Source organism: Gopherus flavomarginatus, chromosome 15 (assembly GCF_025201925.1).
Source record: "Gopherus flavomarginatus isolate rGopFla2 chromosome 15, rGopFla2.mat.asm, whole genome shotgun sequence".
Classification (NCBI taxonomy): Eukaryota; Metazoa; Chordata; order Testudines; family Testudinidae; genus Gopherus; species Gopherus flavomarginatus.
In genome coordinates, this window is record NC_066631.1 from 24,832,371 (window position 1) to 24,851,387 (window position 19,017).

Sequence of the window (19,017 nt, forward strand, 5' to 3'; positions counted from 1 at the left end):
CCCAGGCAGGCGGCAATGCAATCTCCCCACACTGAATCCACCCCCTGGCTCACCCCAGAGCTGGATGGACCACATCTGGGGATGTCAGGACAGTTCATTCTCTCTCTCCCATCTCTCTGGATTCTCTCTCTCTCTCTCTCTCTGTCTGTCTCTGGCCTGTCTGATCCCTGACCACATGGAGAGTTGCTAGCCAGGGTGACGGGTGCGCTGAAGGTTTCTGTGATGTGGACACTGTTCCACTAAGAACAGGCCTGCTGCACCAACTCAGTTCACAGCCGCCACTCAGTAGGCAAGGGACAATTGGAGGGGGACGGGGAATGACACCACACCAAGGCACCTTTAAAATCTCTGCATGTTTTCTTCACTTGACAGGAGTCCCTCTCCCAACCCCATCTGGACCGGCTGCATAGTTTACTAACCCCTCGATGTGCTTTCAGTTAGGCCTCGTCACTCCTGTTGTTTTATTTTCTGTACTCGAGTTGCACTAGAGACGTGAGCCAGGCTGCAGCTTGCAGCTGGTTTACTGGGTGGTAGTTCAAATGCAGACCAATGTGATGGCCCCGCACTGGGCCAGACTAGCCTTTGAGTATCAGGGGGAGCCTGTGACTATTGGGGATGGGGGCGCTGGCCACTCAGAGAGAGGGTGGAAATACCAGGGCTGACTCTGCTCTCATCTCCCCCATTCCTGCTGGCGTAACCACAGATTTCAGTGAGTTACTCCTGACCTTATGCTGGGGTGAGTGAGGTCAGAAGCAGACCCCTGTTGCATCTGGAAATTTGAGACAGGGAAGGGGGTTGAGACAGGAGCCAAGTCTCACCTCTGCACCCAGCCAGCTGTCTGCTTCTGCTCTGCATTGCTTGGGCATTAGCGTGGTGGAGCGTATCCCTGCCTCAGCTGCTCTGGGGGTATTTTTCCCTTCAACATCCCCTGGAGCAGGAAAGGGTGGGCCAAGAATATGTTTTGACTTTGTTGTTCAGCAGGCCACAGCTGTGGGGCTGTCACCCTACTGCCCTTGGGCTGTCTGTAGAAGAGCACTCTTGCCCACAGATCCCTGGGGTGGGCAGCAGCTTGGCATCTTTGGGTTGGAGACTACCTCACTGGGCATGGAGACGACTCATGTTCAGAACTTGGGCATCACCTGGAGTGGGGCATGGCCAGTCTCTGTGCCATGGGGATGCCAGGAGATAATAGATCTCTACAGCTTCATGGCTACGAGGGAGGCAGTGTGGTCTAGCGAATAGAGCACTGGACTGAGGCTAGCGAGACCTGGGTTCTATTCCTGGCTCTGCGGCTGGCTGACCTTGCCCAAATCATTTCACCGCTCCATGCCTCAGTTTCCCCACCTGTAAAATGGGGATACTGATACTGACCTCCATTGTAAAGTGCTCTGAGCTTTACTGATGAAATGTGCTGAGTACGAGCTGCATGATGGTGGTGGTGGTATTACTGTGCCTGGTGAGGAAGGTTCCTTCGCTGCATGATTCAGTTTATTGGGGTGATGTCAGCCGAGTTAGTTCCAAATCACAACAGTGTGAGAGGAGAATCTGCCCCTTTGCACGCACACATCCTGCAGCACATGGAATAGTTTGAAACTCATCCTGGTTTGCTGGGAAAATTTTCATTGGTCATGTGAACTCCCTGGGGCTGGTTAGTGGATGACTGCAGATGCGTGCCTCTTTTTTGATCCTGGGACCAAACCTGCAGAAGTGCTCACATTCAAATCAGCTCTTCTGTGTGGGTGTGCAAGGCCCTGGTATTTGCACACCTACGATCTGCATTTGCACTTTTGAGGCTCTGCCCTGGGATGATGTAGGGAATAGATATAAATCTTGGGAAACATAATAAAGCCCTTGCATTTGGTGGATGAGAGTCGAGGTGAACTGTCAGCACAGCAAGTGAGGGATTAGCGAGGCATCTCCCATCACAAAACATTGTAAGTGCATCCAGCTGTGCATAGGCATCAGCTTGAGAGGGGCATGTGCTTTGCTGTCAGAGAGGGGCCGGTATCAACCTCCTCTATCTAAATACCCCAAAAGTTGAAATTCTGATCCAAATTTGGCAAATAGGCCCTGTCTTTTTATAGTGCACTTAACGGAAACCCAGCCCTCAGGCTGCCCAGCCTCAGGAGTGTTTGAAATCCAAATCCCAAGCTAGTGGCTCTAGCCCATCGCTAGTGCTTATTGGGATGAAGCCGTGAACGTGCTTCAAGAAGGATTCCCCCCTCCCCCCAACTCCAGTGTGTTTTAAAACCCAGGGGGAGCTGCGCGCTGCCTATGCTCCCCACGCTAAACCCTTCTAGGCAGCAGTGGAATTCCCACCGCCCACCACCTTCTAACCCTCCTGAATGCTTAAAATTCTCTTTTATTTAATAAGTGTGTATAAAAATCCATCTCCCTAGCCCCTTATATTGCCCGGTGTTTTGCTTTATGTGGTCAGCGCTGGGTCACCTCAGCAGCGTAAAGTGATCCAGACTTACGGGGTGGTTAGTACCAATCACGGAGAAGCCTGGCTTTGCTAGGAAGAGAGCTTTTGACTGAACCTCTCATCTTTTATTTAGCTTCCCCCGCTCAGTGAACCCTTGGCTTTTTTCAGGCCTGTTTAATTAGTAACCACTGAGCACATGATGACACATGTTTCTGCTTTCCTAGTAAGTGCCAGGTAGTTTGGCTGAGGAGGGGGATGTGGCTTGTGCTGGGGAGGGCAGAGGGGAAACCAGCAAGGGAAGGAGCTAAGGGCAGCTCAGATGTGATGATCACATGTTCGTGAGAGGATGAATCCTAGAAAGGGCATCTCTCTGTCTGTCTGCTCCCCCTGCCGCCCCCTCGTGCTGTGCTAGTGCTGCGGTAATTGTACAGAATCCAACCGCCTGAAAAGTGAAAGAGAATTCAGTCGCTACCGAGAGCGGCCGAAGGGCTCCTAAATGAATAAGCGCTGAGGACGAGGGGACCGTTAGGGCAGCATGGAGTAGGTTCTGGCGTCTGGATTGTTTTTCTGCAGCTCTTCTAAGGACTGTGCACGTTAAACTTAGCCAGTGGTGCCCTTTGCCTGCAGTGTTGTGTTGCAGATCTGGAAGGTCTGCTGCTTTTAACCTTTTCTTTCCCCTGGCACCTTGGGGGGCGGGACGTGGTGATGGCTGAGTTTAGCAGCAGTTTAAAAAACAAAACAAAAGGTTTTGAAAAAGCAGGGAGAAAAATGAAGCATGGGACTGAAATTGTGATCGGCAAGAGAAATGACTTCTCTTCCTATCCCCTCCCCCTTCTTCTTTGCAGAAAAAAGCAGAAGCGGCCCACAGGATCCTGGAAGGACTGGGTCCCCAAGTGGAACTGGTAAGTCTTGTCTCACAACATGGGGATTTGGAGGGCAGCCAACTTCGGAGAGGTCTTGGGAGACCAGCGCACCATCCTATGCTTAAACCATAAGGAGGAAGTGTTCTGCTGGCCAGAATGTGTCAATGGTGTGCACCAAAGGAGGAAGCAAAACGGGTAGAGTGAATAATAAGACACACACACACACACACACACACACACACACACACACACACACACACACACACACACACACACACACACACACACACACACACACACACACACAAAGAACATGTCTGTGTTCTGGGAGCCTTAGCCTACTTTCCCTGCTTCTACCTCAGCCGAAGGCAGAACGGTGGGAGGGACTTATCCAAAACTTGATTGGTGCCTGACACTGCACTTGTGAATCCGTGACGCTCATGTTTTCCTCCACCACGTTCCGGGGACTATGCATTCAGCGCCTCAGTGACTGGTGAACATCGGGATGCTGTGTGCGGATGTTCTCATTGTGGGTCCCCCTCCCCAGCACAGTTATAATAGGATAGCATGCAGGGGGGGAGGGTGTGAAAAGCAAGAGAGGTATCAGAAGAGCATGTTCCAGGACTGCTCGTTCTAGAATGACCTGTAAGCAATAATTCTGTGAAGTTGTAAGAGTCCAGTTTCCATCTCTCTCAGCTGCCTGTCATACTTCTGGGAGCAGTGAAAATTCAATCATCATTATTCATGGTTGCTGTCAAATTTCAGCTGTCCCCTCCCCTCTACCCAACACACCCTGCTCTGTCTCCAGCAAATGCCAGTGACTCTGATTCCTGAGCTTTAGTTGAAAACAGCTTATTGCAGGGCACTGTGTTGGGGCTTCCTAGGAGAACTCCCTCTACACTATATAAAAGGAGCAGTTGGGTGTGGGGAGGATTGAGGGCCCAGTCCTGTATCATGCTGAGCACCCCTTGCAAGCTTCTGAGCACCCTTAGCACCCACTGACTGCAGCCTTACCCAGACAGGTACTTTTAAGTCAAGTGTATGGTGGGATCTGCCAGATGAATAGTCCCTGGGAAGAGGGGAGCAGGAGAGGAACTGGCCTTGCCAGTTTTGATTCAGAAGTGTTTGGGATAGCATGACATTAATTTTGTGTGTGTGTGTGTGTACGCACACAGGAAGTGTCACAAGGAAATTAATGATCCCCCGGTTCGCCTCTCAGTTAGGGAGACCCTGCATAACTGTGTCTCCTTGTAGTCCCCAAGGAGTTAAACCTTTCAGAGTCTCTCTCTGCTCCTCCTGTTGGCTGTGTCAGGGCTGGGTACTAGTCCTTCAAATGCAAGATGTTTAGATAGATACATGAATGGCACTGTGTAGTGTTTACTGAGGCTAAGCCTGTCTCTCTGTCCCAGCCTAATTGCTTTCGTTCTAGCCCCACTTCTGAGTGGGGCATGGAAACCTCACCTGTATGCACATGCTGCAGAACAGGGCTTACGCTCTTCTCCCATCCCCCACTCCCTGCCATGTTGTGATTAGCACAACAGGGCCCCACCCACGACAAGGGCCATCGAGAAGCTACTGGGACCCAAGAAATGATGTTCATGTGCAGCTTCTCTTCTGTATCAGAAAGGAAATTGCTCTAGGAAGGAGGACAGAGCTTTCCATGCCTGCTTTGCTTGGTGTTCCTCCTCTTTAGAAGGTCTGGTGAGAAAGGCACATACAACAGTCCTAGGCGACCCTCAAGCCCAAGAGTCTTGTGTGCAGCTCTGGGTCCCTTGGAACCAGTTGCATGTGAAAGGGCTGCAGATTTTCCCTGAGTTCATTTGAAATCCAGCTGCATGAATTGCTCCTGGCTTGGCTGTGGGCATGGTGGTCTCACTAATATTAGTTCAAGAGCACTCTGGTTACTATTTTCAAACAGAGGTGGTGACAGATAAATGTCAGCTTGATCAGGAGGCAGCTTGCCAAGTGCTGACTGCTCAAAGCAAGAGGTCACTGAGGAAATTGGTTAGTCAGAACTGAGAGAGGCAGGAGGTCACACACATGCGTTAGCAAACCACGGATTGGGATCTGGGGCTGAGGGGAACATCCTGATAGCATTAAGGTGTTAATGGCAGAATTGAATCTAGAGCTCCACCTCCTCAAGGTAGCGCTTGTTTTTGAGCGAAGAGATTGAAACTTGTTTGATTTCTCTCTTGTTTCCAATCCTGGTGGGCAGACAGATTGGCAGTTTGAACATTGCAGTGCATTGCAGCTTTCATTCGACTTCCTTTTCAAAAGGGTGTCACACTAGCCAAGTCCCCCATAACAAATATAACTGTCTTCTCATTTTTCCAAGTGGACATTCTCCAGAAGGAATAGGCTGTGCTTATCTTACCTTAGGGAAATGCTGATTGGGATCTGTCACACGTGCGTCTCTGCCCAATTAGATATTTTCAAAATCTCTTTCTGTGGAGTGTATATGGCCACAAGGAAAGACAGAGTTCGCTCAATCACCGCACAGTTAATTCTGAAACATTTTACTGTTGGTGGTCACCAATGAGATTCGGGTGATGTGGATATTGAGCAGATGAAAGTCTCTAGCCTTTGAGCGTATAACGACAAGTGATGTGTTGAACTTGATGTTGGCTTTTTAGAGTTCCGTATTTCTTAATGTTTGGGTTTCTTTTCAAGTGCTGTGTGGAACGGCATGTCATTAACTCAAAGCAACCTAAACTGTTAGTTAACAAAAATTTTTGCGGATGCAGTGGTGTTGTAGCTGTGTTGGTCCCAGGATACTAGAGAGACAAGATAGTTGAGGTAATAAAAGAAATTCGATAGTGTCTCTTAAGTTTTCCTTGTGGCAGTATAAGAAAAAGCAGCAGAAGTTGGTGACATTAATCAAACTGATGTATTTGCAAGGTTGTGTGTACACAAGAATATATCATAACCCATAAGCAGCCAAACCAGCCAATGCTCTCTCCCCTTCCATGGTGTTTACATGCCTCATGAAACCCCTGTTGGTTTAATCTCCGTTTACCCAGTCACACCGAAGAAAGGCATTTTCATTCATCAATATGTTTCTCGCCCTTCGTTCCAGTCCCTGCAGCCCCCTTGCAGGAGCTCATGGCAGAAATGCACTGTAAAGTCGCTCCAGCATTCCTGCAAAGAAAGCCCCTCCAGTGCGATTGTTGATCAGGAGGAACATGCTGATGTGATGCGACAGAGTTGCAGCTTGGGTTTTTCTCTTCCCAGTGAAGGGATTGATTCTAAGGATGGACCTACCCTCTCGAAGTTACCTGGACTTAGTAGGACAGATGCCTGTTTCCCTTGCAGCTTTCCAAACCTGAATTAGTCAGCAGGTTCTTTGCCTGCACTTCAACAAGCAGATTTGGGTGGGTTAGTGTTAGAAATGTGCACTGGGGAAGGGAAGCTGCTGTTAACCTAACTCCTGTCTGAATCCTACCTGTCTTGTCTTGTGTGCCCTTGCATTGCCAGTGGGGGTTGCCACAGCATCCTTGTAGCACATACGTTGCCTGGGATACAGTTATAGTCCATTGCACTTCTGCATCATGACACAGACCAGTACTGCCACCAGCTTCAATGAACTTCATTTGATTAGGGGTCTGACTGCATCGAAACTGCTTTCCATGTCGTTACCATGGAAAACTGTGACGTGAGCCTGATGCCTTCCATAGCACCAGTGCAGTCAGCATGTTAGTGCTGAGATGCAACGGCAGTGGGCACATCTAAGAGTATGGAGTCTGATCCTCTGGCTATCTCTTGCTTGCTGATCTATAGGGATTATTACTCTTCAATTTTACAAAATTTTTCTGTCGTTGCCCTCCTGGTGATATGAGAATATGGCAATTGTGTTCACTCTGCCATGTAATTACAGAGCAGAATGGGGAGGTCAACCTTTAAAAGAAGGACAGAAACATAAGAATGGCCATTCTGGGTCAGACTAATGGCCTATCTGTCCCACTACCCTGCTTGTGACAGTGGCCAGTGCCAGATGCTTCTGGCCTTTGGAGGTTATGGGACAGCCAGAGCATGAAGTGGTGTTGATGATCATCTTGGCTAATAGTCAGTGATGGACCTGTCCTCCATGAATGTATCTAGTTCTTTTTCGAACCCAGTTATACTTTTGGCCTTCACCATATCCCATGGCAATGAGTTGCACAGCTTGACTGTGCATTACGTGAAGAAGTACTTCCTTTCGTTTGCTTACACCTGCTGCCTATTAATTTCATTGGGTCATGTGACCGAGTAAATAACACTTCCTTATTCACTTTCTCCACACAATTCATGAGTTTATAGACGGCTGTCACATCCCCCCTTAATTCTCTCTTTTCTGAGCTGAACAGTCTGTCTTTATTTAATCTCTCCTTGTATGGAAGCTGTTCCATACCCCTAATAATTTTTGTTGCCCTTCTCTACACCTTTTCCAGTTTTAATATCTTTCTTTTGAGATGGGGTAACCAGAACGGCACACAGTATTCAAGGTGGTGCATACACGGATTTATATAATGGCATTATGATAGTTTCTGTCTTATTCATCTAACCCTTTCCTGGTGGTTGCTAACATTCGGTTAGGTGTTTTGAATACCGCTGCACGTGGAATGGATGTTTTCAGAGGACTCTCCACAATGACTCCAAGATTTTTTTTCTTGAGCAGTAACAGCTAATTTTGACAGCATCATTGTTGGGACTGTTTTTTCCAATGTGCATTACTTTGCACTTATCAGCATTGAATTTCATCTGCCATTTTGTTGGCCTTTCATCCCATTTATTTAGATCCCTTTGTAACTCTTCGCAGTCTCCTTTGGACTTACCTGTCTTGAGTAATTTTGTATCATCTGCAAACTTTGCCAGATCACTGTTCACTCCCTTTTGCAGACCATTTCTGAATATTTTGAACAGCACAGGTTCCAGTAGAGATCTTTTGGGGACCCCCTCTCTCCATTGTGAAAACTGATAATTTATTGCTGCCTTTTATTTCCTATCTTTTAACCGGTTAATGATCCATGAGAGAACCTTCCCTCGTATCCCATGACAGCTTACTTTGAATAAGAAACTCCCTTGAAAGGCTTTCTGAAAGTCCAAGTACACTATATTGACTGGGTCACCCTTGCCGACATGTCTGTTGACACCCTCAAAGAATTCTAACAGATTGGTGAGGCATGATTTCCCTTTTCAAAATGTGTGATTCTGCCTCAACATATTGTGTTTATCTAAGTGTCTGATAATTTTGTTCTTTACTATAGTTTCAAGCAGTTTGACTGATAACTGCCTGTAATTGCCAAGTTCGCCTCTGGAGCCTTTTTAAAAAATGGTTATCATCATAGCTATCCTCTAGTCATCTGGTACAGAGGATGGTTTAAACGAAAGGCTCCATACCACAGTTAGTAGTTCTGCAGTTTCACATTTGAGTTCCTTCAGAACTCTTGGGTGAATACCATCTGGTCCTGGTGACTTATTACAGACTAATTTTTCTATTTGTTCCAAAACCATCTCTATTGACACCTCAATCTGGGACAATTCCTCAGATTCGTTACCTAAAAAGAAAGGCCCACATCTTCCCCACATTGTCTGCAGTGAACACCAACGCAAAGAATTAATTTAGCTTCTCCGCACTGGCCTTGTCTTCCTTGAGTGCTCCTCTAGCCTCAGCCATCGAAGGGCCCCATTCCTGCTTCTGATGTACTTAAATATTTTTTTTTTTGCTCTTAGTTTTTGTGGTTTTTTGCTAGTTGTTCTTCAATTATCTCTTATTAGACGTTTACACTTAATTTGCTCCTTTCTATTTTCCTCACTAGGATTTGACTTCCAGTTTTTAAAGGATGCTCTTTTGCCTCTGAACTGCCTCTTTTATTCTGCTGTTTAGCTATGGTGGGTTTTTTATGGTCGTTCTAATGTTTTGGTTTTTTTATTTCTCGTAAACGTTTAGTTCAGGAACTACATCTTTGAAAAACAAGCTTCTAGGACAGACGGGAGTAGTATCCTACTATAGACTGAAAAAGTCCATTGGGTGGGTGTGGCAGGGTCTTAGATGCTGAAAAACTGTTGAGAGAGACACGCTGAGCCAGTGGAACAGACATTAGCCCAAGCCTTTCAAAGGCCGTAGGATGGGGAATCTGATAAACACAGGCCAAACCAGTCCTTTATCTCTTTGTCATGGCTCTTTTCAATAGTTTAACGTGAAACAAAATTACACTCAACCCTCAGTTCAACGTCAGCTTCATTACCATGGAGAGTGAATATGGCTGGCTTGTATTTAACCCTGTTCAGAATATAGACTTCGACCATCATGCGCGCTCCTGGCTGTTTGACCACACGTTGGCACAGATGTTAAATCGCTCGCAGATGGTTTAGGGAAAGTTTATGGATAAATTGCATGCACAGTTGGATGGCGTTTCTGTGGTTAGACAGAGATTGTGTTCATCAGTTGCTGTTTGTGGCTGGGCAGTGGTTGGCTTTATTAACAGAGCCAGGGGTGTACTCACAGACCCTTATCTTTAGAATTTGGCCAATGGCTAGACATGTTGATTTGGTTTTGATCCCGAATTCATGGTCGTCTCTTTTGGTACTCGAGCTGCGTCCTGGTGCCATTCTCCAGCAATCTCTGTTGCACCAGTGGTTCTTTTGGCTTTCCCTGTTTCCCCTTCATGTTCTCTTGGCTGCCTACTTGGGTATGAGCTGGTTTATAAATGGTGTAAAACTGATTTTTAATGGGGGGAAAAAATCTTATGCCAGCGTTCCTTATTCTTCCCACTTGGCCGGTGTAACTGAGCCCCCTGGCTGAGATCCCCCCCATGCAGAAAGAAGTATCCTATGTAGTGCATCATGTGCTGTGGTGTCAAAACACGGAAGAGCCGCTCTTTTAACAAGACCAGTCTAGAGCAGAGAGGCCTGCCCTGTGGCGCAGGGCTTGGCACAGCGCTACAAGTGGGGCAGGAAGGCAAGCAGCAAAGGAAGATTTTAAAAAAAAAACCAAAAAAAAGCAAACCCTTGATCTGGGGAGGGTGGTAACTCTGTTATGGTGCCGCACCCATTTACACCAGCTGACTGTGTCATCTGCAGTTGCCGCCACCACCACCCACTGCTCTCTTGTGGGTTTCCAGGGCGCGTTTTGCTTCCTCTCCTGGCTTCTTCATCTCAGACTTGTCCCCAGGGCCTTTCGTCTTTGATTCCAAAGGGATACAAGGGCTATCCTTCCCAAAGCCGCCTATTCGCAACCAGGAAAAGCTCCATGTCTCATTGATGATCCTTTCCAGTGGCTGTGGGCTAGGTGAGATGCCCCGAGCAACCAGAGGCAGGGTGTGTGACGAACTGGGAAAGTTCTTAATGTTTTCTCTGAGTACTGTGTTGGTGCCTCAGTGTCCCCATGGCAGTTCTTAAGTATCTGGCAGAGCAAAGGGCCAGTGCACCTAAATGCCTGACCCTCTGTCTCCTAGCAACTGATGGCCTGGGCCCCTCCTCTGCAAAGGTGCCAGCTGAAGGTGTTGGAGACAAAGAGATCAGGTGACCTCCTGGCCCGGGAAAGGGGCTGAGCAGAGAGGAGGGGCTGGGGGGGGTTGTTAGTCTGGAGCTGGCTGAGGGCAGACGTGGGGGTCTGGCTCTCGGACCCCCAGAATGGACCCGGCCGAGGGGTCCGGTTCTCTGTACCTACAAGCTCTGTTTTAGACCCTGTTCCTGTCATTGAATAAACCTCTGTTTTACTGGCTGGCTAAGAGTCACGTCTGACTGCAAAGTGGGGGTGCAGGACCCGGTGGCTTCCCCAGGACCCTGCTGGGGTGGACTCGCTGTGGGAAGCGCACGGAGGGGCAGAGGATGCTGAATGCTCCAAGGAGAGACCCAGGAGGTGAAGACGTGTGAGCTTCTTGCCCTGAACAAGTCTGCTCCAAGGGAGAGAAGGCTCCCCAAAGTCCTGCCTGGCTTGGTGGGGAGCAGTTCCAGAGCATCGCCCGGTGACTCCGTGACAACTGGTGGCAGTGGCGGGATGTACTGCACTCTGTGAATGGTGCTGCTTGCAGTAAGTGACTGGGGAGCAGTGAAACAAAGGAGGGATAATGAGGACCAGGTGTGCTGAAGGCTCAGAGAGGGATGGTTTCAGGGGGCAGTTAACCTCTGGGAGTGTGTGACCAGCGAGAAGGACTGTTGGAGTAACAGGGTCCCCCTGAGGACTGCAGCCAGCAGTCTCAGGGGCGGAGGAGCTTGCCGCTCGACCCTGGGAGAGAGAAGGATCTTTGCAGTAGCAGGGTTCCCCGGGGGATTGCAGGAGCAGTCCCAGGGGCGGAGGAGTCTGCAGCTCGACCCTGGCAAAGAGGTGGTGATCACGAGAAGGGCTGGCACACCAGGGGTTCTTCCTGGAAACGGTGAAGTGATGGCCTATCACCATCTCCTTGAGAAGGACATTGTGATCCTGTGCACAAAGAGAGGGTTACACATGGGGAAATTCACCAAGGCACAGTTAATCGTGCAGTTGAAGGAGAAGCACCACTCTGAGGAGCAGATTCCTGGCCCAGATGGGGCTACAAGAGGATCTGAGAGCAGCTGGAGCATCAGCCAGGCATCCCCGGGAGTCTGGTCCCCAATCAGACGAGGGTCTTCACGATTGGGTTCCCGATCAGGAGACTGGAGACGGATGGGATGGGAGCAGAGCCCGAGAGAGCGAGAGGACCATGAGAGAGAGCAAGAGCCCGAGGAAAAGCTGCAGGAGAAGCAGCAGCAGCGTGGACTGGTGATGGTGGAGCAGAGAGACATAGGGGGCTGCCCAGGGGTCAGTGGGGAAACACGCCTGCGGGGGCGAGACCCTGGGACAGAGAGAACTGTGGTGGTGCAGCCCTAGATGCTGAGGGACTGTGGGACCTGGGTGAAGTTCCCTGGGGTGAAGCCCCTCACCCTGCCTATCGCCCAGATCCCTGTGCAGATCCAGGAGGGGTCGGGCTGGCTGATAGTTGGGGTTCTCCAGGATATCGGCTGGGAGGCCCTGTTGGGGGGTGACTGTCTCCCTTTGGGACAGGATCCAGGCCCCGCTCCTGTAACGGCCGAGGGTTTGAATTCAAATCCAGGGAACCAATTGGCTAGGATGGAAATGGTCAGTGAAAATGCAAATGACCTGGCTGGCAGGGGGGTGGGGCTGCTGGGCTCAGGATACCTGCCTACCTGTAACCAGCCCCCTGGGGCTGAGTGGGAGGGAGAGATGCTCCCCACCCCCCTGCACACCGGAGAGGGGGCTCACGCTGGCTCTGATGCTGTGACCAGAGCAGAGAGCTCGCTGCCTGCCCCCACTGGGACAGCAAGGGCAGCGCTGAGCACGGAGGGAGCTGAGACCCCAGCTGAGTGGGGGGACACCCAGGCAGGGCAGGTCAGCTGCCAAACAGGTTTGCCTGGTCCAGACGTGCTGCTGGGAAGTGATTACACAGCAGGGAGGGAGCTACCAGGGACAGGGCTCAGGGGGGCTGCCACCCCAGGCCCAGCCAGCGAGAGGGAGCAGGTCCCACTCCCTGCCCCAGCTGCTGAATCCCAGACCGAGCTGCAGAGGGATCCCTCCTTGAAGAAGCTAAGAGAACTTGCTGGCCACAGCGCTGCAAACCCCCTTGGGGAAGGCTGCAGGGACAGAGTCCTGCAGGAGAAGGGATTCCTGTACCGGGAATGGGCTCCCCAAGGGGAAGTAGAACTGGGAGGAATCGGGAGGCAGCTGGTGGTGCTCCAGGAATCCACAGGGTTCTTCCCTTTCGAGCTGCTGGATGGGAGGAGAGTGAGGGGACCCCTGAACCTGAAGAGGGAGGATTGGATGAAGAAGGGGGAAGACCCACGGGGGGATCTCTTCCCTGAGGTGGGAGACAATCTCCCCATCAGGTGTTCCTCGTTCAGAGTCACTGGGAAAGCAGCCCAGAACCTGGAGAGAGAGGTCAGGGACATGCTGGCTTTAGATGGGATCCAGCCATTTTACAGCCCATGGGCCTCACCCGTGGGGCTGATCCCCAAGGGAGACAGGATGATCTGGTTTTATGGGGGCTATCAGAAGCTTAAAGCCATCACAGTGTCCGATGCCGACCCCATGCCTAGGCCTGGAGAGATTCTAGACAAGCTGAGAGGGATGGAGAACTAGGCCCTGGCAGACACTGATAACATGTGCATCTTTAGCCAGACCTGGGAGGAACAGGTGTCCCAGGTGAAGAGGGGGCTGGGCTGCCTCAAGGAGGTGGGACTGACAGTAAAAGCTGGAAAGTGCAAGGGGGGACGGCAGAGGTGTTGTGTCTGGGCCACAAACTGGGAAGCGGCTGCCCAAGCCCAGAGCTGGCCAAGGCCAAGATGGGGGCTCTTAAGTGCTGGGAGAAGACCCCGTCCCAGTTTGGAACCCAGAGGTATTGGGGTAGCAAAAGGGTTCAAGCCGCATAAACCTTCCCACATGTGGCCTACAAGTGCCATCAAGCACACCCGACCTAAGGGAGGGCGTGAGACTGTACTGCCCTGGTGTAACTCACACCAAGGAATGGGAGAGATGCTGGGGCATCCATGGGAAAGTTGGTGGGTTCGAACTTCCCCAGGTCACTGGCTGAAGTGACCTCGCTCAGTTCGGTCTCGAAGGGGGGAGAGATGTGACGAACTGGGAAAGTTCTTAATGTTTTCTCTGAGTACTGTGTTGGTGCCTCAGTGTCCCCATGGCAGTTCTTAAGTATCTGGCAGAGCAAAGGGCCAGTGCACCTAAATGCCTGACCCTCTGTCTCCTAGCAACTGATGGCCTGGGCCCCTCCTCTGCAAAGGTGCCAGCTGAAGGTGTTGGAGACAAAGAGATCAGGTGACCTCCTGGCCCGGGAAAGGGGCTGAGCAGAGAGGAGGGGCTGGGGGGGGGTTGTTAGTCAGGAGCTGGCTGAGGGCAGACGTGGGGGTCTGGCTCTCGGACCCCCAGAATGGACCCGGCCGAGGGGTCCAGTTCTCTGTACCTACAAGCTCTGTTTTAGACCCTGTTCCTGTCATTGAATAAACCTCTGTTTTACTGGCTGGCTAAGAGTCACGTCTGACTGCAAAGTGGGGGTGCAGGACCCGGTGGCTTCCCCAGGACCCTGCTGGGGTGGACTCGCTGTGGGAAGCGCACGGAGGGGCAGAGGATGCTGAATGCTCCAAGGAGAGACCCAGGAGGTGAAGACGTGTGAGCTTCTTGCCCTGAACAAGTCTGCTCCAAGGGAGAGAAGGCTCCCCAAAGTCCTGCCTGGCTTGGTGGGGAGCAGTTCCAGAGCATCGCCCGGTGACTCCATGACAGGGTGAAGGCTAAGTAGCAGGGTAAGAGTGGCGTGAGAGTGCTGGGAGCTGTTCCCACCACTCAAGGCTAATTGAGGCTGCCAGGTTCAGGAGGCTGGATGTCTTGTCCTGTGTCTCATTGTCAGCTGCTCTTGTCTTAAAAAAATGGACATTCAAGGCCTACTCTGATTGATGCTAAGCACCCAGAGCTTTTGGGAAAGTCAGACCTAGCCCTGAAACTGGGAGGAGTTTGTAACAGCATTTCATATTTTTGGCATTTTAGCCAAGTCCTAAAATCAGAGCGTTATGCCGGGCTGGGACTGTGCAGCTAAGACGATGCTGGTGATCTGGTCAAAAGTTGAAGGATTTTCAATACGTTGTTGGTCCCATCAGGAGTATGGCCTGAGCTGATCCGATAGAAGGAAATGCTGAGAAGAGGCCAGATGGATCGATTGCTTTAAGGCGGAGATGCGTCTTAGCTAAAAATCCCAACTCTGACCTCTCCAAAACTTTGGGGAAGTTGGAATCCAGATCTGGACTGGACAGCTTGGGCCCAGCTCTGGTCAAAGCCAGCAAGTGACTGCTGGGGTGTGTTATGACCAAATCTTTGTGATAAATGGACTCCATGCCCCTAAGCCATGGCTTTCATCATCTCAGAAAGATTTACCCATGTCCCTGATCTGGGAAGGGCCCACGTGTGCTCATGCTTTACTCACTATTGCACAATTAACATAGGTTATGCCTCGGGCATGGCCATGAATAGCCATGGTGCCACTTCAGTGAATCCCCTGTCCCTAGATGACAGGTGGCAGTGCTTAATGTGACCATTCATCCCGAAGGCACAGGATTTAGTGACTGACTACATGTCACCCTTCAAGAGCTCCTTCCCTCCCAGAATCTCCAAGCAGTTTATATGTGCTAATGGATGAAGGGGTCAGGTCACCCTCTGCAGGAGATGGCATGTCCTCATCCCGCCAATAGGGAAACCGAGGCACAGTGGTTAAGCGACTTGCCCAAGGTTGCAGAGTGAGAGCCAAGACCAAGATCTCCTGACTCATCACTGCATGTTCTAATCACTAGGCAGTACAAGGACGAGTGGCCCAGTGGGTAGGGCTCTAGCCTGGGACTTGACACCTGGGTTCGGTTCCCTTTTCTGACGCCGATTTCCTGTGTGACCCTGGATTGAGTCACTTAGTGTCTGTGTGCATCAGTTCCCCATTGGTAACACAGGGAGAACAGCACTGTCCTGCCTCCCACGGGTGTTGTGAGGATAAGTACGTTAAAGATTGACGTGCTCCAATCCAGTGGTGGGTAGCCCTGAGACAGACCAAATCCTGATGCAGTTGGAACCACGCGGGCTCTGTCTTTCTCTTGAGTGGCACTAGCATCTGACCCTCCCTGTGGCTCGCTCCCTCGGAGTCCTAAGGCGGCTTTACTTGAGTAGACATAACAATTTGCAGCACACAGACTGTTTTCCTCCCGCCCCCTTCTCCTATCCTCCCCCGTGTCATATGTTCCAAGGTACACTGCATTTTCGGTAAGTGAATAACACTCAGCTTCTTCCCCCCCCCATCCCCTCTCCGTTCCTGTGCTGTGTTGCATGGTGTTTATATGGATTACAGAGCAAATTGCTTGTTCTTAGCCAGCTCCGTTGAGTGCTGCCTGCCTCCCACGGGCTGATCTTGGATGCACAGTGACTCAAGCCGCGTTGCTGTGTGTTGATGAAGAAGCAGCACCTACAGTATTGAAGGAGAGAGATGGCACTGAGCCCAGAGCATTAGAGCGGAATGGACTATGCTGGCATATCTCTCTAGGAGCTGAACGTCCACGCTGATACAGTAGCATTTCTGACAGGCTGAAGTTTCTAAATGTCAGACTGTACCATTTATGCCTTCATTTTTCTTATTTATTTCAGCCATTATACAACCAGCCTTCAGACACCAGGCAGTACCATGAAAACATTAAAATGTAAGTATGTGGCAATAAAGTATATTTGAAATGTCAGGTTATGCATTAGGCTGGAGCAGAGGAGATGCTAGCCTGCCCCCAGATCCCATTTCCCATTAAGGCTGAAAAGAAATAGCGTGTACCCTTTTAGCGATATTGTGTGGCTGCCATCGGTGCCCAGAGCATCAAAACGTCTTTAAAAGTACATCAGTCAGGAACAGCAGAGTTCGTGGGATGGTAAAGGTACTGTTTGATTTGTGTGGTGAGCAGTGGGGTGGGGGGAAACTTGGCTATCTTCGGGGGCGGGGGGAGTTTTAAATGAGTTGGTTAGATGGCTTGGTGTATTTTATATACGGGAGAATGTGTTTTTAAAAAGGATGAATGGGGGAGAAGTTGGAGAGCCCAGGTGGTGTCAGTGGCTGCTCGGAGCCTCTTTGGCCAGCTGACGAAAGCTGCTGGGGTGTTCCGCGAGGTGCGCTAGGAAGCAATGTCTCATCAGCAAGCAATATTGGGAAACCATGCTCGGCTGCTTAGCCATTGCAAAGGGGGAGAGAGAATGTGTAATGCTAGTCCCTAAGAAAAGCCACTGCTTCCCTCAGGTTTGTAATCCGACCCAGGAGAGGATTGGGAAGAGCTTCAGATCAAATTTACAAAAGTAAGAGATCAACTCAGATCCTCTTGAATTGATGGCAAGGTTACACCCTCAGAGGAGCAAGTGTGGCTGAAACTTGGCAGAATGCGGGAAGGGAAGAGGAGGATGTATCTATACTGAGCACCATGGCAGTGTTATGTAGCTTTTCAAGAGTCTGCACTCCTTAGTCACCTTTCTAACCTTCTCGTGCTGTTGAGTCTGACTGTGTGGATTCTTCTTTGAGCTCCGTTGTCTGATTGACAGCCTCGAGTCCGGGTATATTTCAGAACAAAATGTAAGCGCAGTTTTGTTTGACAAGTGCTGAGGTATGAAATTAACTGTCAGCTTTTTTTAATGTGTTTTGGGAAGGATAGATTGAAGTGAAAAGTTGGACAAGACTTTAAAGTGCCTCTTCTGTCAATGAGGCTGTAATTAAATGTTTAATAACAGATTATTACAAAGATATTTACCAAGTTTTACTAATCCTGTAGTCAGTTACTTCTCTTTTAAACCTCAAGAAATGATTTGATAAACAATTGATATTTAGTGACCACAGTGAGTTACTGCAGATAGATTGAATATAACAGATAAACTTCTAGGTTTATTATAAATTGAAATGAAGAAGGTTCACGTGGTCTAACAGGTTTTTTCTGGGTTGATTCTATACAGATGATTACTCTCAAATCACCTAGTTGTGCCTACATGGGAGGCACCTGTTCTAGTACCGAGCATACCAGCCATTTCCTAATGTTCTGTGGCTTTCAGTGGAATGTTAATAGATTCCAGGCAAGTTGAAGTGAAGGAGTTAACATGCAGCATCTTTCCTATTACAGGATTCAGGATGTAGTTAAACGTGTTATGAACTGGCCTAATTTATGGGCATTTAACTTGTGTTTCATCTCTGTGGTATCCATAAAGGGAAAGCATTGTCCAGTGGTGAGAATGGTAGTCTGGGAATCAGGAGAGCCGGGTTCAAGTCCCTTTTCCATTACAGACTTCCTGTGTGACCGTAGGCAACTCACTTAAGGTAAAATGGCCAAAAGCACCTAAGTGATTTAGGAGCCGAGGTTCCATTGAGTTTTTGCCTGTCTGTGCCTCATCTCTCCATCTGTGAAATGGGGATGATAGCACTGCCTTGCTCACAGGGGTGCTGTGAGGATCAAGACAGTAAATTCTGTGAGGCTCTCAGACTCTGTGGGAATGGGGGCCATACAAGTGCCCTCGACAGAGTAGCAGAATGCCTCACAGGCATTAACAAGTGAAGCACCCCCATGGGGTAGGGAAATATTATTATCCCTATTTTGCAGGTGGGGAAACTGAGGCACAGAAATTTTAAGTGCCTGAGGTCAGATCAGAAGTCGGTGGCAACTCAGGACCAGACTTCATGTTTCTTAAGCAAAAATCTATCCATCCTCTCCTTGATTTTAAGTGTTACTCTGGATTTCTTTACTTAGTTTAGCCTCCTCTCCAGTGATTGAGAAGTCTTGGCTGCCTTCAGCAGCATCCAGAAACATGGATTATCTTTCAGTCTCCAATTTTGCATGAACATAGTTAATTTTTCAAGTTCACATTTGCTTGCCTTCACCTCCTGCCTAAATAGCCTCACTTCTGACTTTTGCACCCGAAGAATTCATTTCCAGAATGATGGATCCATGCATACGCTGTCAGTTACAGCCTGTTCAGATTTAGCAAGAGCATCCCTACTGATTAAGTGGGATCAGAAAACACGTGGCTTTGATAATGCATTTACCTCTGTTGATTATCACTCAAACTTAGCAAGTGTTGCCAGAACCCTTCTGCAAGTAGTCACTTGGATTTTTAGGTGACACTGCTGTGACTTGTTCTCCAGTTGGTTCACATTAAGCAAATGTTCTGGCCATTGGGTTTAATGAGCAGGGGGATTTGCAAAGGAAACCCTTTGCCATGAA

The 19,017-nt window shown here is 49.5% G+C and overlaps 1 protein-coding gene across 14 annotated transcripts in view; it reads left to right on the forward strand.

The window, feature by feature from the left end:
- NCOR2 (nuclear receptor corepressor 2) overlaps positions 1–19,017 on the forward strand; it is a 403,768-nt gene that overhangs the window by 216,380 nt on the left and 168,371 nt on the right. For 12 of the 14 annotated variants that reach the window (XM_050923437.1, XM_050923442.1, XM_050923438.1 and 9 more), the window contains 2 exons: positions 3,271–3,327; positions 16,427–16,479. In XM_050923437.1, the coding sequence (XP_050779394.1) occupies positions 3,271–3,327; positions 16,427–16,479 (110 nt within the window). Of the gene's footprint in view, positions 1–2,905; positions 2,966–3,068; positions 3,075–3,270; positions 3,328–16,426; positions 16,480–19,017 lie in introns of those variants that run through there. The other 2 variants (XM_050923450.1, XM_050923451.1) reach the window with 2 other exon arrangements.